At 45.9% G+C, this 25,962-nt stretch overlaps 1 protein-coding gene across 1 annotated transcript; it reads right to left on the bottom strand.

The window, feature by feature from the left end:
- Positions 1 to 2,554: 2,554 nt before the first annotated feature.
- Positions 2,555 to 25,749, bottom strand: LOC136578520 (cytochrome P450 2C8-like). Its single transcript, XM_066578646.1, has 9 exons — positions 25,569 to 25,749; positions 12,005 to 12,167; positions 11,333 to 11,482; positions 10,127 to 10,287; positions 8,117 to 8,290; positions 5,219 to 5,360; positions 4,901 to 5,088; positions 2,981 to 3,122; positions 2,555 to 2,873 (listed from the first exon to the last, which is right to left on the bottom strand). Exons 1-9 carry the CDS (start codon positions 25,746 to 25,748, stop codon positions 2,674 to 2,676), a joined length of 1,500 nt encoding a protein of 499 aa, XP_066434743.1. The 5' UTR covers position 25,749; the 3' UTR covers positions 2,555 to 2,673.
- Positions 25,750 to 25,962: the final 213 nt, after the last annotated feature.

Raw genomic sequence — 25,962 nt, 5'->3', positions numbered from 1 at the left:
ACAGATTGTAATTACCCAAATGAAGGCCCTTTTACCTGTTGAGCGCAGATACCTAACTGGTCATCCCAGCGATAATCGTTGCAGTGCATGGAGGTCATAGCGGGCCAGGGATCATAGATGACCGATTGCCTGTTTACATAGGCCAATCTATAGTTCAATTTTTTGCATGCTGAAACTAAACAATGAATGAGAAGTGAATGAATTCTTATTCATTGTTCAGTCGGGGCAGCATTTACACTGAATGATAATTGTCCAGATTCCCGCATCCGGCGGGAATCTGAACTATTTATCAGCCCAAGTACAAGGGCCCTAATACCTGTCCCAGGAGCTCACAATCTAATTTCCCTGTCAAACACTCTGGGCTCTTTCACATGAGCATATATCGGCCGCCATTTTCATGCCAGGCCGAAACGATAGTCCTGGAACTATCGTTCTGGCCATAATACGTTGGCCGCTGCATGGGCTACTATGGGAGCAATGACAGCAGCGGGAGAATGGAGAAGATTCGCTATTTTTAATGGAAGGCAGTGGACATAAGCCCCACCTGCTCCCTCCCATTGCTGGATGCAGACGAGGGGCGGTTGCTTAGCTCTGCCCCGTCCACTCATTGCAAACAGCCAGAGAGAAGGAAAGAGGAGGCAAGCCGGTGAGGGGGAGAAAAGGGGAAGCAACGGCATTGCGGCCTTGGCATATGTGCGCCAGGACCACGCCGTCTGAACGGCGCACAAACGTTAGATTTTTTTTTACAGCGCCGGCGGTCGTGCGTAAAAACGCCTACGGCCATATGAAGGGGGTCTCACGGTGCATTACTCCAATGATCTCTGAACCCAGAAGCTTGCAATCTGTATGTGAACACCACATGATTTTCTATTTGCACAACTTCATATATAATAGTGCAGGACCACATTGACAGAGACTCAGTGGGTGGGTCTTCATTGGACAGGACCCTAAATGTTGTCAGGCTCTTAGTGGGTGGGACTTCAATAGGCAACATCTTAGTGGGTGGGACTTCGATAGGCAGAATCTTTAGTGGACGGGACTTCAACAGGCAAGACCTCACTATAGCCACTATAGGATTCTAAATAACGGTCCCCACCTTAGGAACAATCAGGAGCGGGATAGGGGTATTTTACTGATGTGTGTAAGATAATTTATTTAGAGTGATTTGCACTATATAGTGACACTAAGGGGTGTTTGAAAATGGCCAAAAATCTTTTTAATTTGTAGATATTCTATTAGGATTATGTATTTTACAATGAACAGTTCTCCAAATCTCTAATACACCGGATAGGGAAGGGGAAGGGGGGAGGGGTGGATTGATCAATGACTTTGTGTTAGATGTATAGCAAACATTTGCAACTTTCCCCCCTATTTTTAGGTCACTTTTCTCACTTTTGAAAAATAGGCAGGGCTTAGTTGAAAGAGTCCGACACACTTTCTGCAATCTTTGCCAGAAATTGATACAAATTTTCGCACAAATCTGGCATAGATTTAATTTTCTCACACAAACACCCAAATATGTAGCACGTTTATTAGGAGGGCGCCACATCATTAATTGTGTGCGTCTTATTCCATTGATCTTCAAATGAAGACTGGCATATGAAAATTCCCCTCTTTGTGTTTCTCAGTTCCTGACCATTTGTAAGATTCCTGCTTGAAGTCAGCGAAAGAGAACATTTTTGCCTAATCTATTTCTGCTTTCACAGCTGAGGGTTTGTTACACTGCACAATATTAGTATACTTGAGGCCGGTTTCAAACGGGTGACAAAATCGCACGATTTTCTCGCGATGCGACAAATTGCAAGTATGTGAAGCTCATGCTCAATGGCTTCTTTCGCATTAGCGATGTTTTGTAGGCTGCTACATTGCGAGAATACAAAATCGTGGCATGCTCTATACAGCTGCGATTTGCAATGTTTGGTAGCCCATTTTTCTCTATGGAGCCTTCCTTTGTGTTGCATCACATCAAAATGCAGTTTTCATGCGATGCGATGCAACTTTTACAGTAGGATGTCCTACTATTTGAGCCCTAAAATAAGCCCTAGCTGCATGAAAAAAAGAGGCACAATACATTACCTAACAGGTGCTTAACACTCTGGCACACTTCTTCCCTTCAGCTCTGTCACACTTGCTTGTAGTTTTCAGCCAGCGCTTCCTGGTTTGGAGTTCCGAAAACCCCGCCTCCAGGAAACGCTGGCTCTGATTGGCTGAGCCACAGTGCTTGAGAACCAATCACTGCATCACTCAATGAACCAATCACAGCCATCACATTGAATGGCTGTGATTGGTTCGTCGAGCACTGCAGTCATTGAAAGGGGTCTAAGAGTTAGCAGACTAAAGCCTAGGAGCGACATTTGTGCTGTAGGTTTGTGTTTGTCCAGCTGACAGAGGATTAACTAGAGTCTGATACATTGTAACAAAGCCTCAGCTGTGCTAAGTATTAGGCCAGGACAGAATTTCAAGCTCTGGATGTAAACAAGAAGTTTTCAATTTACTGACAGCAAGCAGAGATGGCGAAGAATTGAAACCAGCACAAATTAGAGAGCTTTGAAACTTTCTACAAATCTGAAGCTTTAATAACACAAGGACAAGACCTGGTAGCTATCCCTTATATGAGGTGGAGGAGCCGTCACATCCCCCATCCACCGTCTTGATGCCTCACGTCCCCTCAGGTTAAGCTATTAAGGACACAAGCCGAGGTTTAGCACAGATCTGGGAGAAAAACACAGTTTTAAACTTGTTCTGCTTCAGCATTTTGCAGTCCTGACGTTCTGTCTCAGGTGGGAGGGTGAAGGTGAATTTCTGGAGCAGAGCGGAGAGGAGCAGGAAGAGCTCCATTCGGGCCAGGTTCTCTCCAGCGCAAACCCGCTTTCCTACCAAAGAGATTATATGCAGCAGATTATTACTGTAGTGTAATATATTATTACAGCCAGGTACATAACCCATCATGTAATGCTCATATTTATAGAAATCTCCTCACCTGCAGAAAAAGCCATGAATGCCGGTTTTAGCCGAAACTGCCCCCTGTCATCCAAGAAATGTCCAGGGTTGAACTCCTCAGGGGTCTCCCACTGGGTGGGGTCAGAGAGCACTGATGATATGAACGGGATGACCGTTGTCCCCTATAAAGATAAAAGAGCCCTCTATTGGAAATAAATATTTCTGGGAGTGTCTATAACCAAAAGAGTCTAGGAGGAGTGCCTCTCTGTGACTCGGTCTAGGAGCAGTGCCTCTCTGTTACTAGGTCTAGGAGGAGTGCCTCTCTGTGAATCGCTCTAGGAGGAGTGCCTCTCTGTGAATCGCTCTAGGAGGAGTGCCTCTCTGTGAATCGCTCTAGGAGGAGTGCCTCTCTGTGACTCGGTCTAGGAGGAGTGCCTCTCTGTGACTCGCTCTAGGAGTGCCTCTCTGTGACTCGCTCTAGGAGTGCCTCTCTGTGACTCGCTCTAGGAGTGCCTCTCTGTGACTCGCTCTAGGAGTGCCTCTCTGTGACTCGCTCTAGGAGTGCCTCTCTGTGACTCGCTCTAGGAGTGCCTCTCTGTGACTCGCTCTAGGAGTGCCTCTCTGTGACTCGCTCTAGGAGTGCCTCTCTGTGACTCGCTCTAGGAGTGCCTCTCTGTGACTCGCTCTAGGAGTGCCTCTCTGTGACTCGATCTAGGAGTGCCTCTCTGTGACTCGCTCTAGGAGTGCCTCTCTGTGACTCGCTCTAGGAGTGCCTCTCTGTGACTCGCTCTAGGAGTGCCTCTCTGTGACTCGCTCTAGGAGTGCCTCTCTGTGAATCGCTCTAGGAGTGCCTCTCTGTGAATCGCTCTAGGAGGACTGCCTCTCTGTGAATCGCTCTAGGAGGACTGCCTCTCTGTGAATCGCTCTAGGAGGACTGCCTCTCTGTGAATCGCTCTAGGAGGAGTGCCTCTCTGTGAATCGCTCTAGGAGGAGTGCCTCTCTGTGAATCAGTCTAGGAGGAGTGCCTCTCTGTGAATCGGTCTAGGAGGAGTGCCTCTCTGTGAATCGGTCTAGGAGGAGTGCCTCTCTGTGCATCGCTCTAGGAGGAGTGCCTCTCTGTGCATCGCTCTAGGAGGAGTGCCTCTCTGTGTATAGCTCTAGGAGGAGTGCCTCTCTTTGAATCGCTCTAGGAGGAGTGCCTCTCTTTGAATCGCTCTAGGAGGAGTGCCTCTCTCTAAATGAATCTTACATTGTTCAAAAAATCGCTAAATTGCTTTATGTATTTATTTCTGAATGAGTCTAATGGGGTATTTGTCTGTCTCTGAATGAGTCTAAGGAGTCCAACTCCAAATGGGTATAAAGTTGTGTCTATCTCCAAATGAATCCATTAGGGGGGTGTCTATTTCAAAATGCATATAATAAATGAGAATCTGTAACATACCATTGCTTGGCCCATTGCAGTTATAGTACAATTATTATCATAGTCTAGTCCTATAATGAGCCAGGCACATGTGTGTATTAAATGAGCAGAACCAATGATGGACATATAAAAGAAGGAGCTCCATAATTCAAAAAGGACCCTTTTAGACTGAAATCTCACATGCAAGATTTAGGCAGTTTTTTTGGCCAAAGACAGAAGCAGATCAAAAAATTTGGAACAAAATTAAAGAAAGAGACCTTTAATTCTCCCTTTTTGGTGCATAGTTCAAAAACTACACCAAAAACTGCATGTGTGAATTCAGCCTTATGGTGCGAGGTCTTACAATCTAGGACCCTACATCCAGTGTTTTTTTCTACATCCTATTGAATTGTTCTTTTGACCAATCACATTCACCGTTGGTTAGTGTCTGGTCACATGTGTTTCCAATAGTCTTTCGCCCCAATAACTGGGACAAGTGATTGGTCAGGAGGAGACCCATAAATATTGAGTGAGCAGCTCAGTGCCCAGCAGGTTTTATACCTTTGGGAGGGTGTATCCTCGAAATTGAGTCTCCTTGGTCACGGCATGATAGTGAGCCACTGGTGCCAGGTCCAGGACCCTCTGTATCTCGTGAATGACGGCATTGGTGTATGGCATTTGTGCCCGGTCCATAATCCCAGGAGGACGTTGTGACTCAGTGACTTCATCAATCTCCTGCTGGACCTTAACTGAATATGTGAAATAAGGATACAACATAAAGTTTACATATACAGTAACCAGACAACGTTATGGCGAATGGAGATCCACACGGGACTTCACACATCAGGACTTCTACAGTGTATACAGTGACTTCCTTACCCTGCACTTCAGGATAATTGCTCATTACAGAAAGGGAGAAATTTAGGGTGGAGGTCGTTGTCTCAGTTCCAGCTGCCAGGAGGGCTATGAGGGTCATCAGGAGGCTGGTCTCACTGAAATTACTTCCAGAGTTAGTTTCCTCCTAGCAAAGGAATATAAAAGGTCAGCAATGGATCAGTCACTGGTCACTTTGGTTAAGGTCATCTACCTGTTACCTAAAGTCAGTGGCCGAAGCTTTAGCAAATACTGAATCAGGGCTAACAAAGTCTACTGTATCCATTACACCAGTAACACACAAAGTTGCAATCAAAATTATTCAACCCCCATACCAAATTTGCCAAATTTACAGCTGTTTGGAAAAAAACAATCCAACAAAAGCTATTTAAATAGTTTAACACAATACAACAAGTGTTTTCTCCAAATTTGCCACAAAATGCCAATTTTAATGACTACGGCAGCCTCAGAATTATTCACTCCCTGAACAGAATCCATCATAAAAATACGCATTTGCAAATGAGGTGTTGTTTCAAGCACACCTGATGTAACTAATCAAGGGTTACATTAGTTGCACCAGGTGTGTTTGAGATAAAACACATCAAATACCTGGACTGACTAAAGCATTGTTGACTGTGACATTTGACTGCATGTTAGACATATGTCTAAGGAAAGACAGTGGTCATTGTCTAAGGAAAGAGAAGAGATCATTGCCTTGTGCAAACAAGGAAACGGATACAGAAAGATAGCAAAGGCACCAAATGTTCCTAGAGATACAATTGGAAGCATAGTTCACAAATTCAAAGTTAAAAGAACATTGGCTACACTACCTGTGTGTGGCAGAAAAAGGAAGCTATCACTGTCTGCCACCAGATTCCTGAAGAGGCAGGTGGTCAAAAAACTTCCTAGGACTACAAAAGACCTGCAGCAAGATTTGGTCGCAGCAGTCAGAGGTTTCTGTTTGCACACTATGACACATACTAAACGCTGAAGGTCTTCATGCCCGAACTCCAAGACATCCAACTCTACTGAGTACCCAGCTTACTGGGGGGTATTAAATAAACTACCTGAAAGCACTGCAGAATTAGTTGGCGCTATACAAATAACAGCCCTACGGACCCAAAAGCACACGACCAGTTAGCTCCAATATGCTCATAACCCTATTAACAAACCACAGAAGTTTTGTGATACTGTTCTGAGGGATGATGAAACAAAACTGGAACTTTTCGGGCCTATGGATCGGTGGGATCAGAATGCCCTGCCTGCAGTGAAGCATGGCGGTGGCTCAGTGTAACTCTGGGGCTGCTTTGCATCCTCTGGCACTGGAAACCTGCAACCTGTAGAGGGCAAGATGGATTTAATTGAATATCAGGAAATTCTAGGAGAAAACGTCATGCCTGCTGTGATGAAGCTGAAGCTTATGTATCATTGAACCTTCCAACAAGGCAGTGATCCCAAGCACAAGTCCAACAAGGCTTTTTTCAGAAGTCCTGGAAGATTCTAGGGTGGTGTCACAGTTGACTGACTTGAACCCTATAAAAAAGCTTTGATATGATGCCAGAAAGTGGTTGCAGCATGGAAACCCAATAATATTAGTGACCTGGAGGCCATTGCCCTCAGGAATGAACTAAGATTCCCCAGGAACAATGTCAGAAGCTGCTCTGGCTATGCACCACGTTTTCAGCAGGTTGTAACAGCAAAAGGTGCTCTACTAATATTAAAGACGCTCGTCATAAAGGGGTTGAATAATTCTGAGACTGAAATGGTTATTAAAAGTGGCATTTTTATGGTTCATTTGAAGAAACCTCTCGTTATATTAGTTGTTTTGTTATTTTAATGATTCTTGTTTGATTGTTTTTTGAAAACAGCTAAAAATTTGTAATTTCGGCAAATAAATCTAATTAGCAACAAGGATCGAATAATTTGATTGCATATGTAAATCCACTGTGCTTAGTTTTATCTTTTTGAGGCTTGCCTGTGATATTTAAAGAAGTACCCCAGGTCATTCTCACCCCATTCTTACTAGTTGCAAGGTAAATATTATCCCATAATGTACACAAGCCCTACTGTATAAGAATAACCAAGGGTAAACTCAATCATTGTAAATAAGGGGGATGGAATAAATCCTCCACAGTGCCACCTATTGAAAGGCAGCATTCCTTCAAGGAATGCTGCCTTTCAATAGGTGGCACTGTGGAGGATTTATTCCATCTCCCTTATTTACATATTACCCAGAGGAGCGTGCATGGCCATTTGAGTCTCCTCACTTAGTTTATAGTATAGTTGCTCTCCCTAAGGAGAAAACATAGCATTTCTGACCCCAATCATTGTCATACCCCTTAACTCTCTGTGTGAGAATGACCTGAGATCACCAAGGATATTCTCACACACTTCGCCAACCAGGATGTGACAGAGCTTGTAGCTTATACTCTGATTGGAGAAACTAAACGGCAATGGGCAAATTACTCTGCACCCCCTGAAATTGTCAGCAGATGGAATAGCTGTTACTACAGTATAAAGTGTGAGTATCTCATGCCTGATCAGATGTAATTATATCAGTGATGTAATTACAAGGGGCGGGGCTATGACTACCTCTCAGACATGACATAGAGGCTTTCCTACAATATGTATACAATACATTTAAAAATGTGGCGCTGAGTGCTAAGCTTTCGCTCATGACCTGAAGGTTACAAGTTCATTCCCTGTATGGTTCAGGTAGCCAGCTAAAGGTGGACTCAGCCTTCCATCCTTCCGAGGTCGGTAAAATGCGTACCCAGCTTGCTGGGGGGTAATAAATAAATTACCTGAAAGCGCTGCGGAATAGGTTGGCGATATTATAAATAACAAGATTTGCTTTTAAAATGTAGTTCTGCATTTACACTCCTGTCGGTGCTACATCTGTACCTCTTTTATCTTAATCAGGAAGTAGTCAATGAAGTCACTGGGGGAGGTTGGCTTTAGGTTCTCTCTGTGCTGCTCAATGTATTTTTTGACAAATTCCTGGAGCTGGGAACTTTCCTTGAAGATTTTCTCCTTCAGGAAGGGGACATTCAGGAGAAATGGGAAAGTGTTTCCAAGCTGTGGAGACAAAAACAGGTGAGAGTGTGGGAGATTCAGAGGAGACTAATACAATGTATCAATCTGCGGGGAGTCATTAATAGTACAATGAACATATAATATGTCCCAGACCAGTAATATGTATCCATTTTGGGTCATAGGATCTACCGCTAATAATGGAAGAGATGATTTCCAATCACATCTGTGTGTGTGAGTTGTCAGCTTCCTGAATGCTCGAGCATTTAACTATTAATTTGGATAATAGTTAAAAACATTCCAAGTAGCGAATACTTGCACTAACAATATGTGAACTGTTATAGCCTGATAATGTTACAGTCTATACAGGTAAACACGGCTCCAGATAGTCCATGAATGCAGAATGTGTACAATATATGTATGTGTATGTCCAGTCCCCGATAACTCAGGAGCAGAAACAAGTCATCCACAATATTATAATCCACCCCCAGTATCAGTGTGTTATTATATTGTAGCCACAGTATCAGTGTCATTGTCCTGTACCCTGTGACAACCATGGAGGTGTGGTTATGGAGGGTATATTTCTGCCAGCTTCCTCTCCTTTGGGGAGTATCAGGGGGAAGAGTCTTATTTGCTGGCTTATTAATTAGGTGAGCCAGTGGGTGGATATTTAAAGGCCTCCAGAAGATCAGTAGCTGCTCTGCCTGGGCACACAGAAAGCTGCTCTGTGCGAGTCTTAAAACTTGATCTGTGAGTATGGTTGTTGAGCGTATTCTTGTAGCTGGTAGGAAAAAGTCCTTCAGCTGCCGCTTTTCCACTAAAATAGGACATGGCCTTATATTCATTTTTGGCCCAAAAGAGTTGATATTGGTTATTTTTGGGGAATGTCTTATTTTACTTATCCAACATGCTCAGTCCAGGTCCTTCCTGCTGCTTTCCAAAGCCCCGGCGCGGTTTCCGCAGTCCTCGGCCACCCACCCAGGATCACTTTCTGGTTACGGGATTCATAAATCCCGCCTACACAAAGTGATGGGTGTGATTTGGTTTTTCGAGCGTTGCATTGATTGGCTAAGCTTCAATGGGAACTGCGTTGGGACTCTGAAAAGGAGCGGGAAGGATCTGCACCAAGTCTGTTGGCCAGATGACTTGGCTGACGCGGAAAAGTACTGTAAAATGCAGCACTTGCTTTTTTACGGCCCCTTTCACGTCTCCATTGCATTCCTATCGCCTTTTTGATAAACTGTAACTAGGGCTTATTTTCGGAGTAGGGTTTATATTTCAAGCTCCTCGATAATCCAAAAAAATCCTGCTAGAGCTTATTTTCAGGGTAAGTGAGAGATATACGGTGTATTCGTGCCAGACAGGCAAGGTCTTTGCTTTTCCTACTTTGTTTTGGTGCTTGCTACCTTTATTACCTGCCCACATGTCAGCTAAAATCTATTCTGTACTGCTTCGCTTTGTGTTGGAAGAGATAAATATATGTCCTTTTCACCCCTGCAAAGGTGATCCCAAGCTCAAACCTTACAGTCCTAAGTGCTAGCATGTCATTGTACTATGCCACAAATATCAGTGTCATTGTCCTGTACCCCAAGTGTCAGTGTGTCATTGTCTTGTACCCCAAATGTCAGTGTGTGATTCCCACTCAGTTACCCCGTGTCACATAAAAAAGGTATATGAAGCTTCAGTTCTGATAAGGATCAGACACCGATGAATGTTACATGTCATCAGAATGTCTCAGTAGTGCAGCCTCAGATCTTGGGCCTGCTACTTCACACAATCAGATCTGTGCGCAGGAGAGATTACAATGTGGTTTTCACTGCTGGGACTTCTTTGACTTTATTCTAGATAAGGGATGAAAGTGAATAAAAGAGTCTCCATTACCTCATGTAAGGGTGAGTGAGTATTATGAATGAATCTCCTTGTAGTAATGATCAGCTCCTGTAACTTTGGGTCATTATAGTCGAAGTGCTCGCCCAACAGGGCGTAGCTGGTGATGTTCCCCACAGCGCAGCCCAGGAGGTTCAGAGAATTGAACGGTTTTCCTATAGAAATAAAAAGATTCCAAGGAATTCCTTGTACCTGGAAACTCCAAATGTGCAGGAAAAAGTCCAGTCCAATGCTGTAATTCTCTCTGCCAGCTCTAGGGGGCACTCACTGCATGCTGAATTAATGAGTTTAATGATGTGCTATGAGCTCCCTCTAGTGGCTGCCACAGGAATACAGAACAAAAACAAACCATCGTTTGACCCTAGGGCTGTGTAAAGGGGTCTAATGAAATCTAGGCACTTTATAACACATTAACTCTAGACCTTGCAGGATATTATGTATTAAAGGAATTGGACCAAGATTGTAAGTTATCTTCTGTCTAAAAGAAAGGGGATAGCTTGTTAATCTGCAGAGGTCTCAGCAGTGAAACCCCCCACCAATCTCAAAAGCAGGAGTCCAGTGTTCCCCGTCCTCCTCACTGTGGTGTTCCTTTACCCCACAATGAGGAAGAGACTGAATGGAGTGCTGGTTGCACAAGCACCCTCTTGGATCAGCGCCCACTCAGGTATTTCCATCAACCCCATTTAAATAAAGACAGCGCTGACCGCGCATGCTCAGCCAGCGCTCCCTTCATGCTGATGTCTCTGCGGGGGAAGAAGCGACTGCCACAGTGGCAGAAAGAACAGGACACGGGACTCCCAGTCTGCAGGTTGGCGGGAATTTCACCAGTGATCAGCAAGTTTTCCTCTATCCTATAGACAGGAGGTAACTTACAATCTTGGTACAAGATGAACAGGGGTTCTGAATGGCAGACCCCCATCCATTAACCAAAGGGTAGATCATTAGTGAAAAAATGGGCAATCAACCCCTTTAATTCAAATTTAAATTAAATTCTTTTTATATATGTGCTGCCTCCACATCCGTCTGTCACTGCCGCACCATACAAACCACCACCATGTACACTGTGACAGTCTGTATCATTCAGGGCCATTTGCTGTCTCTTTTGTGGTCAAGAACACCTTTAACCTAGATTTATCCCTAATTGCTAATGACTGTAAACCAGAGACATCTGTTCCATAATGACCAGTAGAGGGCACTCACCTTCCATGAGTCTCACAGCTCTAATGAGGTTCTCCGATTCTGCTAACACCCGTTTTTCCATGGACGTTTTCCCCATACCAAAATTCCTCAGGGAGGTGATTGTAAACCTGCGCAGTTGGCGCCATCGTTCCCCATCGATGCTGGGAAAACCTGTGGAGCAGAAGATGCGGAATATCATTCCAATTTTCAGTCATACAGGGCGTCAGAAACCGTAAGAGACCCAAAAATTGCTTCATCACACCTAAATTTAAAGGAAAACTATCATCTTGGAAAAGCAACATAAACTAAATCATGGTGCTGTTGGGGAAGGAGATTGGGAGCTGAGGGATGTGTTTTTTTTATACTCACCCATTCCCGTGCAGTCCACCAGTGAAGATCGCACATGGTTTGAAAAGAGTCGGATTTTCAGACCTCATATGATCTTCTCCAGTGAACACTGCGGGAACTGGGGAACAGGTGGGTATAAAAATCCCCACTGACATCATACTGAGCAGAGACCATGCTGAGAACAGTTCATACATTGAGTTACATCTACTGCAGTTCCTCAGGGGTGGAGCATGACAGTGATTGCTTTTATACCACTGAGAGAATCCCTATCATGCTCCTCCCCCTCAGGGCCTGCACAAGGCAGAAATTTAGAGTCTAAATCCTTAAAGTGACAAATCTCCTTACTGTATCCCTTAGAGTAGAGATCAATGATTGGAGAAAATGGGCGACCACAGAACTCCTCGCCATGATTCAATAAGGCGTCCTTCACCACCTCGTAGCCACAGAGGACCACAACTGGATCTGTCAACTTCCAGATAGTGAACATTGGGCCATACATCCTGCGGAGCTTCAGAAGAAACAAGAAAGGGTTATAGCATGGGACAAAAGGGCAACAAATATTATAATCTACACCAGACCAAGGATGAGAGAAGCAATTCCCAACTCATCAAAATACAAAGAACAGAGGCAGGGCTAGGCTTTCCATCATGTGGCGCAAAGATTTAGTTCACTGACCCCCCCCCCCCCCCCCACCACCACCACCCCACCTCGCCTTATACTCTTGTTTCCAAACAAACTAAAAAAATACCAATGCACAAATTGAGAATTTTCTTTAGATTTATTTTAAGTAGCTGTATTTGGCTCTTAGGTTTAAAAACGTATTTTCTTTTACAAGGGCCATATAATTTTTTTTTTTTAATAACACTTGTGGTGTCGGTTCATCACTACACATGATGAAATTGCACAGAACACAAATTTTGCTGCAACACAAAGGTTCAAGAGAATGTTGAAGAAAGTGGTAGAGAAGGAAGGCCGTGACTGGGCTTGTCGGCAACCCTACCTACTGTTTTTCATTAGGGAAGTCCCTCAAGCATCCATTGGTTTCTCACCATTTGAGCTAATGTATGCTTGACATCCTCATGGGTTGCTTGACGTAGCAAAGAAAACCAGGGAAAATGAAGTTACTCCCCGTAAGTGTTATTGAGCTTGTTGCACAAATCTAGCAGACAATTTCTAAGCTTATGCCCATAGTAAAAGAACAACTCCTCAGGGCACAAGAAAATCAAGCAAGGGTATATAACAGGTCAGCCAAAATCAGGCAATTCAATAGGAGACTGTGGGCTAGTTCTGGTGCCCACAGCGGAGAATAAATACTTGCCAAGTGGCAAGGACCTTATGAAATTATTGGAAAAGTTGGAGAGGTCAACTACAAGGTTGACTAACCAGGTAAAAGGAAATACATGCAGCTGTATTACATAAACTTACTAAAATCCAGGAAAGAGCAAGACTTTCTTGACCCTCCTTGTTTGGTTGTTAAACCAAGGAGTGGCATCCAGGATGCAACCATAGCAGGAACCCTGTCAAAATCTCTGCTGTCGAAGCCTTTCCAACGTGTCACCTCATGCAGTACTAACTATAGCCAGCAGATAGCGCCGTTGTATAATGGCAGAAAAAGAGTAAGCCCCCTAGGAAAACCAGGATACAAATTGGACTGGAAAGGGTTAATAGTCTTATTATATAAATGTATGTTATATCAATTTAGATATATTTACAGGATTATTACAAATAACCTTCCCAATGTGAAACACTCAACTCATTTTTAAATTTTCCAAAAATTGCTTTTAACCCTTTCCAATCCAATTTGTATCAAGATTTTCCTTGGGGGCTTACTCTTTTTCTGCTATTATACAACGGCGCCATATGCTGGCTAAAGCCAGTACTGCATGAGGTGACACGTTGGATAGGCTCTGACAGCAGAGAGGCTGGCAATATACAGTAAGAGAACCCCGACAGATGTCTTCCAACATTAGAGCTGTACAGCCTTAAATCATAATGTCTACAGAGGTCAGACAGTGGATTGGAAAGGGTTAAAGTCATCATGATTAATTATGTTTGGCCGGCTGCACACGGGTGGATTTGCATTGCAGAATCTGGAACGGCGTCTGCTTCCGGATTCAGCAGCAAATCCAGCCCATAGCATGCTATAGCAAATCATGATTTCATCTCCATGAGTGGAAATCGATTGCGATTTTACGCTCATGGAGAAGAGCAGACTCCGCACGGACAGCTTCCATTGAAGTCAATGGAAATCGTTCGATCCGGGGCCCTTCCGCCTAGCGATGACGTGACAAAAGCAGTGATTTTAAAATAAATCTGTACTGCGCATGTCCGACGGCTCATCGTGTGGACCATCCGCAGTACAGCAAAAAGACTTCTGCTGCGGCCTTAAGCCTAATGCCCACGAACAGATTATTGCTGCGGAATTCACGATCAGACACCCACCACGAATTCCACAGCAATGTCCGGCCATAGACATGCTATGAAAAAAGATTGTCCCCTGTCTACGAGCGGAAATCAACTGCGATTTTCCGCTCATGGGGAAGAATCGCAGCATGTTCTTATCTGTGCGGGAAATCGCACGGACAGCTCTATTGTAGTAAATGGAAGCCGGCTGTCCTGCAATACTCCGCAGCGAGCACTGTGGAAGTGTTACAGGAAATCGCATCACAGCTGAGTGCCGGCACATCATGCTCTGCACTGCATATGCGTGCCGGCTTGCCTGCCGAGACACTTGTGGCGGATCGAGACAGGTGAGTATAGGGTCTCTGGGGGGCACCAGGCCTGATTTTGCAGGCGGAATTCAACCTGGCCAAGGGCAGGCGGCCTTAATATGTTGAGTAATTCCAAGGAATCCACAGCGCATTTCCCACCAAAATAAATAAGAGTGGGTGGCAGAGAAATTGGATTAGAAAGAGTTAAACTTGGCATGACCCCTTTAAATCCCGATGCAGTAACGAGTCTTCAGGACAGCCATGGCACTACAAGTCTTAGCATGCCCTGTAATTAAAAGAATATCTCTTAATGTGACATATAAGAAACTTTAGGACTCAAAATGTGTTGTGGGCCCCCCTAGCTTGTTGAATGAAATTTCTAAGCTTTTATTGGAAAAGAACAGCTTAAAACATGCAACACATTTCGAAACAATGCAAAGCTTCTTCAGTACTGCTGGGGACACGCTGTAAATGATTAATATATATATATATATATATATATATATATATATATATATATTAATCTATCATAGTAGAGTAGAGGGATATGATTAAAAGTACACACAGCAGGAGTGAGATATAGAAGGAACGGAAGATAAGAGGATACAACAAATTTCACATCAGTACAGTGCATATAGGGAGAATTGGCAATTGAATAATTGAATTAACAGCGGTGAGCGAGTAACATGTAGAAGTCGGCCAGATGATAATGACACGGGTAATAACAAATGGCAATAATAATAAAAAGTACTAGCTTTTTACCTACTTCGTCCGCATGCAACTTTTTTTTTTTAATCTAATCTGTGTTTTGCTGTATATTAAAACGTAAAAAGTTAAAAATAAAAGCTGCGCTGCGATTGGTTGCTACGGGCAACACAGATTTTCTTTAAAATCTCAATCCATGCTTATGTGTCTTCAAAATTAAAGATGAGCGAACGTACTCATCCGAGCTTGATGCTCGTTCGAGTATTAGGGTACTCAAGATGCTCGTTACTCGAGACGAGTACCACGCGATGTTCGAGTCACTTTCATTTTCTTCCCTGAGAAATTTGCGCCCTTTTCTGGCCAATAGAAACACAGGGAAGGCATTACAACTTCCTCCTGTGAAGTTCCAGCCCTATCCCACCCCCCTGCAGTGAGTGGCTGGTGAGATCAAGTGACCCCCGAGTATTTAAATCTGCCCTGCCCGCAGCTCTCCACAGACACACACTAAGAGAGATCAGGGAAAGTGCTGTTGCTGCTGTTGCTGTTATAGGGACAGTGTTAGCGTCTTCAAGAACCACAATGGTCCTTCTTAGGGCCACATCTGACCCTGTGCAGTACTATTGGGGCTGCTTTTAGCAGTTTTGCACAATTTTTTTTTTTTTGTATATCGGGCGTGCAGAGCATTGCGTCCGCAGTCTGCAGTCATTTTACAGAGTATAGGGGCAGTACTGCTGAGGCAGGGACAGTGGTACAGGAAAAGAGATATACTGGCTATATAGGCAGTGGGCTTGTTCAAAAAAATTGTAAAAAAAATCTTTGGGCTGCCTGTGACCATGTTCAGTTTACTGCGTGTCTGCTGGGGGTAGTAGTCGCTAACTATTACCCAGCTAGGTGTTACTGCAGCCTTGCGCATAATTTTTTCTGGCTGCACTGTGCTTTCAATAACAGTCATCCTCCAACAGGGAAATCCTTATACAGGCTATATAGACAGTGGGCTTTTTCCCAAAAATTGGTAAAAAAATACTATATTTGGGCTGCCTGTGACCGTCTTCAGTTTACTGCGTGTGTGCTGGGGGTAGTAGTCGCTGATTAATACCAAGCCTTGCGCATAATTTTTTCTGGCTGCACTGTGCTTTCAATAACCACAGTCATCCTCCAACAGGGAAATCCTTATACAGGCTATATAGGCAGTGGGCTTTTTCCCAAAAATTGGAAAAAAATACTATATTTGGGCTGCCTGTGACCATCTTCAGTTTACTGCGTGTGTGCTGGGGGTAGTAGTAGCTCATTAATACCCAGCCTTGCGCATAATTTTTTCTGGCTGCACTGTGCTTTCAATAACCACAGTCATCCTCCAACAGGGAAATCTATATACAGGCTATATCACAGGCAGTGGGCTTTTTCTCAAAAATTGAAAAAAAATACTATATTTGGGCTGCCTGTGACCGTCTTCAGTTTACTGCGTGTGTGCTGGGGGTAGTAGTCGCTCATTATTACCCAGCTAAGCGTTACAGCAGGCTCGCGCATAATTGTTTCCTGGCTCTGCTGTGCGTTCCGTAAGCGAAGTCAGCCTCCAACCACAGGCCAATAAGCGGCACATTTAATTACAGCGTTCTGTTTCTGCTCTACTCGTAATACACCATGCTGAGGGGTAGAGATAGGCCTAGAGGACGTGGACGCAGGCGAGGACGCGGGGGCCCAAGTCAGGGTCTGGGCACAGGCCGAGCTCCTGGTCCAGGTGTATCGCAGCCGACTGCTGCGGGATTAGGAGAGAGGCAAGTTTCTGGGGTCCCCAGATTCATCTCACAATTAATGGGTCCACGCGGTAGACCTTTATTAGAAACTGAGCAGTGCGAGCAGGTCCTGTCGTGGATGGCAGAAAGTGCATCCAGCAATCTATCGACCACCCAGTCTTCTACGCTGTCCACTGCTGCAACTCTGAATCCTCTGGCTGCTGCTCCTCCTTCCTCCCAGCCTCCTCACTCCATGAAAATGACACATTCTGAGGAGCAGGCAGACTCCCAGGAACTGTTCTCGAGCCCCTGCCCAGATTGGGCAGCAATGGTTCCTCTCCCACCGGAGGAGTTTGTCATGACCGATGCCCAACCTTTGGAAAGTTCCCGGGGTCCGGGGGATGAGGCTTGGGACTTCCGGCAACTGTCTCAAGAGCTTTCAGTGGGTGAGGAGGACGATAACGATGAGACACAGTTGTCTATCAGTGAGGTAGTAGTAAGGGCAGTAAGTCCGAGGGAGGAGCGCACAGAGGATTCGGAGGAAGAGCAGCAGGACGATGAGGTGACTGACCCCACCTGGTTTGCTAAGCCTACTGAGGACAGGTCTTCAGAGGGGGAGGCAAGTTCAGCAGCAGCGCAGGTTGGAAGAGGCAGTGCGGTGGCCAGGGGTAGAGGCAGGGCCAGACCGAATAATCCACTAACTGTTTCCCAAAGCGCCCCCTCGCGCCATGCCACCCTGCAGAGGCCGAGGTGCTCAAAGGTGTGGCAGTTTTTCACTGAGAGTGCAGACGACCGACGAACTGTGGTGTGCAAGGTTTGTCGCGCCAAGATCAGCCAGGGAGCCACCACCACCAGCATGCGCAGGCATATGATGGCCAAGCACCCCACAAGGTGGGACGAAGGCCGTTCACCGCCTCCGGTTTGCACCACTGCCTCTCCCCCTGTGCCCCAACCTGCCACTGAGATGCAACCCCCCTCTCAGGACACAGGCACGACCGTCTCCCGGCCTGCACCCACACCCTCACCTCCGCTGTCCTTGGCCCCATCCACCAATGTCTCTCAGCGCAGCATCCAGCCGTCGCTAGCGCAACTGTTTGAGCGCAAGTACGCCGCCACGCACCCGCACGCTCAAGCGTTAAACGTGCACATAGCCAAATTGATCAGCCTGGAGATGCTGCCGTACAGGCTTGTGGAAACGGAGGCTTTCAAAAACATGATGGCGGCAGCGGCCCCGCGCTACTCAGTTCCCAATCGCCACTACTTTTCCCGATGTGCCGTCCCAGCCCTGCAAGACCACGTCTCCCGCAACATTGTACGCGCCCTCACCAACGCGGTTACCGGCAAGGTCCACTTAACAACGGACACGTGGACAAGCACAGGCGGGCAGGGCCACTATATCTCCCTGACGGCACATTGGGTGAATTTAGTGGAGGCTGGGACCGAGTCAGAGCCTGGGACCGCTCACTTCCTACCCACCCCCAGAATTGCGGGCCCCAGCTCGGTGCTGGTATCTGTGGCAGTGTATGCTTCCTCCACTAAACCACCCTCCTCCTCCTCCTCCTCCTACGCAACCCCTGTCTCGCAATCAAGATGTGTCAGCAGCACGTCGCCAGCAGTCGGTGTCGTGCGGCGTGGCAGCACAGCGGTGGGCAAGCGTCAGCAGGCCGTGCTGAAACTATTCAGATTAGGAGAGAAGAGGCACACGGCCCACGAACTGCTGCAGGGTCTGACAGAGCAGACCGACCGCTGGCTTTCGCTGCTGAGACTCCAACCGGGCATGGTTGTGTGTGACAACGGCCGTAACCTGGTGGCGGCTCTGCAGCTCGGCAGCCTCACGCACGTGCCATGCCTGGCCCACGTCTTTAATTTGGTGGTTCAGCGCTTTCTGAAAAGCTACCCACGCTTGTCAGACCTGCTCGGAAAGGTGCGCCGGGTCAGCGTACATTTCCGCAAGTCCCACACGGACGCTGCCACCCTGCGCACCCTGCAACATCGGTTTAATCTGCCAGTGCACCGACTGCTGTGCGACGTGCCCACACGGTGGAACTCTACGCTCCACATGTTGGCCAGGCTCTATGAGCAGCATAGAGCTATAGTGGAATACCAACTCCAATATGGGCGGCGTAGTGGGAGTCAGCCTCCTCAATTCTTTACAGAAGATTGGGCCTGGTTGGCAGACATCTGCCAGGTCCTTGGAAACTTTGAGGAGTCTAGCCAGATGGTGAGCGGCGATGCTGCAATCATTACGTCACCATTCCTCTGCTATGCCTCTTGAGAAGTTCCCTGCAAAGCATAAAGGCAGACGCTTTGCGCTCGGAAACGGAGGCAGGGGAAGACAGTATGTCGCTGGATAGTCAGAGCACCCTCATGTCTATATCTCAGCGCGTTTTATAGGAGGAGGAGGGGGAGGAGCATGAGGAGGAGGGGAAGAGACAGCCGGGCCCACTGCTGAGGGTACCCATGCTGCTTGCCTGTCATCCTTTCAGCGTGTATGGCCAGAGGAGGAGGAGGAGGATCCTGAAAGTGATCTTCCTAGTGAGGACAGCCATGTGCTGCGTACAGGTACCCTGGCGCACATGGCTGACTTCATGTTAGGATGCCTTTCTTGTGACCCTCGCGTTACACGCATTCTGGCCACTACGGATTACTGGGTGTACACACTGCTCGACCCACGGTATAAGGAGAACCTTTCCACTCTCATACCCGAAGAGGAAAGGGGTTCGAGAGTGATGCTATACCACAGGACCCTGGCAGACAAACTGATGGTAAAATTTCCATCCGACAGCGCTAGTGGCAGAAGGCGCAGTTCCGAGGGCCAGGTAGCAGGGGAGGCGCGGAGATCAGGCAGCATGTACAGCGCAGGCAGGGGAACATTCTCCAAGGCCTTTGACAGCTTTATGGCTCTCCAGCAAGACTGTGTCACCGCTCCCCAGTCAAGGCTGAGTCGGCGGGAGCACTGTAAAAGGATAGTGAGGGAGTACGTAGCCGATCGCACGACTGTCCTCCGTGACGCCTCTGCTCCATACAACTACTGGGTGTCGAAGCTGGACACGTGGCCTGAACTCGCGCTGTATGCCCTGGAGGTGCTTGCTTGCCCTGCGGCTAGCGTCTTGTCAGAGAGGGTGTTTAGTGCGGCTGGGGGAATCATCACGGATAAGCGTACCCGCCTGTCAACTGACAGTGCCGACAGGCTTACACTCATAAAGATGAACAAAGCCTGAATTTCCCCAGACTTCTCTTCTCCACCAGCGGACAGCAGCGATACCTAAACAATACGTAGGCTACACCCGCGGATGGAAGCATCGTTCTCTATCACCATAAAAAACGGGGACCTTTTAGCTTCATCAATCTGTGTATTATATTCATCCTCCTCCTCCTGCTCCTCCTCCTGAAACCTCACGTAATCACGCCGAATGGGCAATTTTTCTCAGGCCCACAAGGCTCAGTCATATTACTTTTGTAAACTATGTTTTTACGTTTCAATTCTCATTGAAGTGTTGAAACTTGCACCTGAACCAATTTTTATTTCAACTGGGCTGCCTCCAGGCCTAGTTACAAATTAAGCCACATTAACCAAAGCGATTAATGGGTTTCACCTGCCCTCTTGGTTGGGCATGGGCAATTTTTCTGAGGTACATTAGTACTGTTGGTACACCAATTTTTTTGGGCCCTCGCCTACAGTGTAATCCTAGTACTTTTTATGGGCTTCGCCTGCACTCATGGTACAGCAAGGTGTGTGGGGTTGGCCTACACTTTTGCTACATAAATGTAACTGGGGCCTTGTCTATACTGCAGCTACTGAAATGTGAAAGAGACTGTTATGTCCCTAAAGTGCTGCAACGGGAATGTTACTGTGGGCTGTCTTGACTGCTACTACTACTGAAATGGAACTAATACTGTGCTCCCCCTATACTGCTGCTAGTGATATGTTACTGGGGCCTGTCTAGACTGCTACTACTACTGAAATGGAACTAATACTATGCTCCCCCTATACTGCTGCTAGTGATATGTTACTGGGGCCTGTCTAGACTGCTACTACTACTGAAATGGAACTAATACTGTGCTCCCCCTATACTGCTGCTTTGGAATTGTTACTGGGGCGTGTCTTGACTGCTACTATTACTGAAATGGAACTAATACTGTGCTCCCCCTATACTGCTGCTAGTGATATGTTACTGGGGCCTGTCTAGACTGCTACTACTACTGAAATGGAACTAATACTGTGCTCCCCCTATACTGCTGCTAGTGATATGTTACTGGGGCCTGTCTAGACTGCTACTACTACTGAAATGGAACTAATACTGTGCTCCCCCTATACTGCTGCTTTGGAATTGTTACTGGGGCCTGTCTTGACTGCTACTATTACTGAAATGGAACTAAAACTGTGCTCCCCCTATACTGCTGCTAGTGATATGTTACTGGGGCCTGTCTAGACTGCTACTACTACTGAAATGTAACTAATACTGTGCTCCCCCTATACTGCTGCTTCGAAATTGTTACTGGGGCCTCTCTTGACTGCTACTACTACTGAAATGGAACTAATACTGTGCTCCCCTTATACTGCTGCTTTGGAATTGTTACTGGGGCCTGTCTTGAATGCTACTATTACTGAAATGGAACTAATACTGTGCTCCCCCTATACTGCTGCTAGTGATATGTTACTGTGGCCTGTCTAGACTGCTACTACTACTGAAATGGAACTAATACTGTGCTCCCCCTATACTGCTGCTAGTGATATGTTACTGGGGCCTGTCTAGACTGCTACTACTACTGAAATGGAACTAATACTGTGCTCCCCCTATACTGCTACTAGTGATATGTTACTAGAGCCTGTCTAGACTGCAACTACTACTGAAATGGAACTAATACTGTTCTCCCCCTATACCGCTGCTAGTGATATGTTACTGGGGCCTGTCTAGACTGCTACTACTACAGAAATGGAACTAATACTGTGCTCCCCCTATACTGCTGCTAGTGATATGTTACTGGGGCCTGTCTAGACTGCTACTACTACAGAAATGGAACTAATACTGTGCTCCCCTATACTGCTGCTTCGGAATTGTTACTGGGGCCTGTCTAGACTGCTACTACTACTGAAATGGAACTAATACTGTGCTCCCCCTATACTGCTGCTAGTGATATGTTACTGGAGCCTGTCTAGACTGCAACTACTACTGAAATGGAACTAATACTGTGCTCCCCCTATACTGCTGCTAGTGATATGTTACTGGGGCCTGTCTTGACTGCTACTACTACTGAAATTGAACTAATACTGTGCTCCCCCTATACTGCTGCTTTGGAATTGTTACTGGGGCCTGTCTAGACTGCTACTACTACTGAAGTGGAACTAATACTGTGCTCCCCCTATACTGCTGCTTTGGAATTGTTACTGGGGCCTGTCTTGACTGATACTATTACTGAAATGGGCGGTTGAGCAGCATGTTACCCAGGAGAAGTGGCAGCGGAGTGTCATGCAGGCAGTGATTGTGCTTTGTTGGAGGTAGTGTGGTGCTTAGCTAAGGTATGCATTGCTAATGAGGGTTTTTCAGAAGTAAAAATTGTTGGGGGGGGGCCCACTCTTGCCGCTATTGTGGCTTAATAGTGGGACCTGGGAACTTGAGATGCAGCCCAACATGTAGCCCCTCGCCTGCCCTATCCGTTTCTGTTTCGTTCCCATCACTTTATTGAATTTCCCAGATTTTTACAAATGAAAACCTTAGTGAGCATCGGCGAAATACAAAAATGCTCTGGTCGCCCATTGACTTCAATGGGGTTCGTTACTCGAAACGAACCCTTGAGCATCGCAGGAAGTTTGACTCGAGTAACGAGCACCCGAGCATTTTGGTGCTCGCTCATCTCTATTCAAAATCTGTTTGTGTCGGACAGCCCAGCTCTCATTTGTCATACACACCTATTCATATCATTACATTTCATTTCCAGTATTATGCATCATCTCTTCTGTATGCTGACATCATCACCATCATCAATGTACCAATATTGTTATTATTATTTCTATCATCATCTCTATATTTTTTTATTGCGTTTTTTCGCCTATTCACACAGCCGGGTGCGGGGTATAGACACCACAGCCCGGAATTCCTATGGCTGGCATTAAATGTCAACATGGCTCAATAGAGCCAACTGACATGGTTTAACACTGCTAGCCACTGATAAACTCCCTCCTACTCCATTGGCCAGCTACTCCCATAGAAGTCTATGGGAGGCCCAGCTGACCAGGGCCAAAAGACCCATCCTTTATGACTGCGGCTAAACATTGGTCGGCGTATTCGGGCCCGCGATGTTTTGACGTGGCTAAAATTGGCCATCTGAATGAATGCTTTGGCATCTAATGCTTCAGATGGTCGCGATTTTTTTATCGTGGATAAATTAGCCACAATAAAATACCCGTGCGAAAGAGGCCTAAGGGTTGCTCCTTATTCCCAGCCTTTTGGTTTATACCATTTTGTTTCTTATATGCCAATGGGTTGTACATTTACTGGGTTGGCTGCGCCCGATAACCCATGCATATACTTCTCCTGTTACTCCACCATCAGGATACCTAATGAGGACAAGGACCTCCTCACCACCACTGCGCCCGACCTCCGCAGAGGGAGCACCTCTCCTTTTTTCCACACCATATCATCTAACCTTTGCTTGTTGGGCCTTTGCTGTATGTATACTTGTGACATACAGAGCTGACTGTTATGTGTAATGATGGAGGGAACACTAACAATCTGGTACAAGCAGTGACTTATTGCCTGTGAGCTTTCTGCTCGGTTCAGGATTAAAGGGGTATTCCAGAGTATGGGCACAAATGTGTCCACTTATTGCCATTTTTCCAAACGTCTATCTAATCCTCAAACTGAACTGCAGTACGTTTTTTCTGGTGACCCACCCCACCCCTGCTTCCTAGGCAACTTTAGATTCCTACATTGTTATAGAAAATGGACACCAGGGAGTGCAAGAACCACATCTCCCACAATGCCCTACTGAAGGCACTGAGCACGCCCGACCAGTAAAACAGGACGTAACCACTGGATACCAAAGGACAACTAAGCAGGGGAAGACCGCAGGTAAAGCCATATCTCTGCAGCTTTGTAAGACAAGTTCTAACATTCTATTACAAAATTACATGTTATGACCTTATGAAGCATATAACTTTCTCTTTGAATTGCCGGAATACCCCTGGGGCACTGACCAGACAGCAGAGAGCTCCCAGGCAGTAATTCACTGGTTGTACTAAATTGTCAGTGTTTCCTGCCTTACTGCACATGTTAGCTACTCTGCCCTAACCTGCTGGTTCTAACCACCCCGCACACACTGCTCGTTTCACCTCCTCCTTCTACAACTTTTCACACACACTGCTCGTTTCACCTCCTCCTTCTACAACTTTTCACACACACACTGCTCGTTTCACCTCCTCCTTTCACAACTTTTTACACACACTGCTCGTTTCACCTCCTCCTTCCACAACTTTGCACACACACTGCTCGTTTCACCTCCTCCTTCTACAACTTTTCACACACACACTGCTCGTTTCACCTCCTCCTTTCACAACTTTTTACACACACTGCTCGTTTCACCTCCTCCTTCCACAACTTCTCACACACACTGCTCGTTTCACCTCCTCCTTCCACAACTTTGCACACACACTGCTCGTTTCACCTCCTCCTTCCACAATTTTTCACACAGACTGCTTGTTTCACCTCCTCCTTCCATAACTTTTCACACACACTGCTCCTTTCACCTCCTCCTTCCACAACTTTTCACACACACTGCTCGTTTCACCTCCTCCTTCCACAACTTTTCACACACACTGCTTGTTTCACCTCCTTCTTCCACAACTTTTCACATACACTGCTCGTTTCACCTCCTCCTTCCACAACTTTTCACACACACTGCTCGTTTCACCTCCTTCTTCCACAACTTTTCACACACACTGCTCGTTTCACCTCCTCCTTCCACAAATTTTTACATACGTTGCTGCTCCATGTTCACTCATTCTTCAGACACTTCAGAGGAGAGTGGTGCAGAGTATTGGAGCGTGCCTATGGTTTGAAGCTACCATGTTGAGTATTAATGGTACACCATACTTTGTGGCTGTATTGTGTTGACACTGTATGGCAATATTTGAGCATTGTGCCACACTAGGACTGCATATATTACTGTATTTATCTATTGTAGGTACAATTCATTATACAGACATAGTATGATTGTATGAACACTGTACAGTGGTATTATTTGAGCACAGTATGGTATGGCAGTATAATTTAAGAACCATACGGCGGTATTATTAAAGTGTTGTACTGTGGTATTATTTGGGTACTGTCTGGTGGTATTATTTGAGCACTGCATGATGGTATTATTTGAGAAATGTATGGGAGTTTTATTTGAGTACCGTGTGGCGGGATTATTTGAACAATATATGGTAGTATTATTTGAGCAATGTACAGTATTATTTCAGCACTGTACAGTAGGATTACTTGAGCACCGTTTGGCAGTAGTATTTAAGTACTGTATGGTAGCATTGTCTGAGCACTGTATTGCGGGATTATTTATACCATGTGTGGCGGGACTATTTGAAATGATTTGTACACTGTTTAGCACTAACCCATATAGGCCTTTATTCAACGGGAACTCTATAGCCCTATGTATAGACTATAAGGGGAATTGTAGCGTCAGCTGTAATACTGCCCTACGTATTAGTTGGGTACATATTTTATCACAATTAATAATATGAGTTTTACCAATGTCACTTACCTCTGGGAAGTATTTACAAGCAGCATGGTCCCCGATATATTTGGGGGTTCCCAGGAGCGGCAATGGAGCTGGTCCCGGGGGTAGGGATTGGTATTTTTTCTGTTTCCTCCAGAAGGAGAGAAGGAAGAGGAGGGTGAGGAGGAAGGAGACGGCCACAGACAGCAGTGGTAAGAAGCTCATCCTGGGAGGGTGCAGAAGGAAGACTCATCACAGATCACACATGTAATATTATGTAACATACAGTACATGGCAGGATAGCATTATATAAGGTGAGGTATCACACCCCTGAGCGCTCTGCAGAGCTGCAGAACATCGCTCGCCTGCGATATAGTCCATTCTGATGTCTTAGAAATCAATAATAGGTTCATTTCTTCTCTGATCACATCCAGACCCA

This window comes from Eleutherodactylus coqui, chromosome 9 (genome assembly GCF_035609145.1).
Source record: "Eleutherodactylus coqui strain aEleCoq1 chromosome 9, aEleCoq1.hap1, whole genome shotgun sequence".
Classification (NCBI taxonomy): domain Eukaryota; kingdom Metazoa; phylum Chordata; class Amphibia; order Anura; family Eleutherodactylidae; genus Eleutherodactylus; species Eleutherodactylus coqui.
Note: the sequence above shows the minus strand (reverse complement) of the source record. Positions and strands in the feature narration are given on the sequence as shown.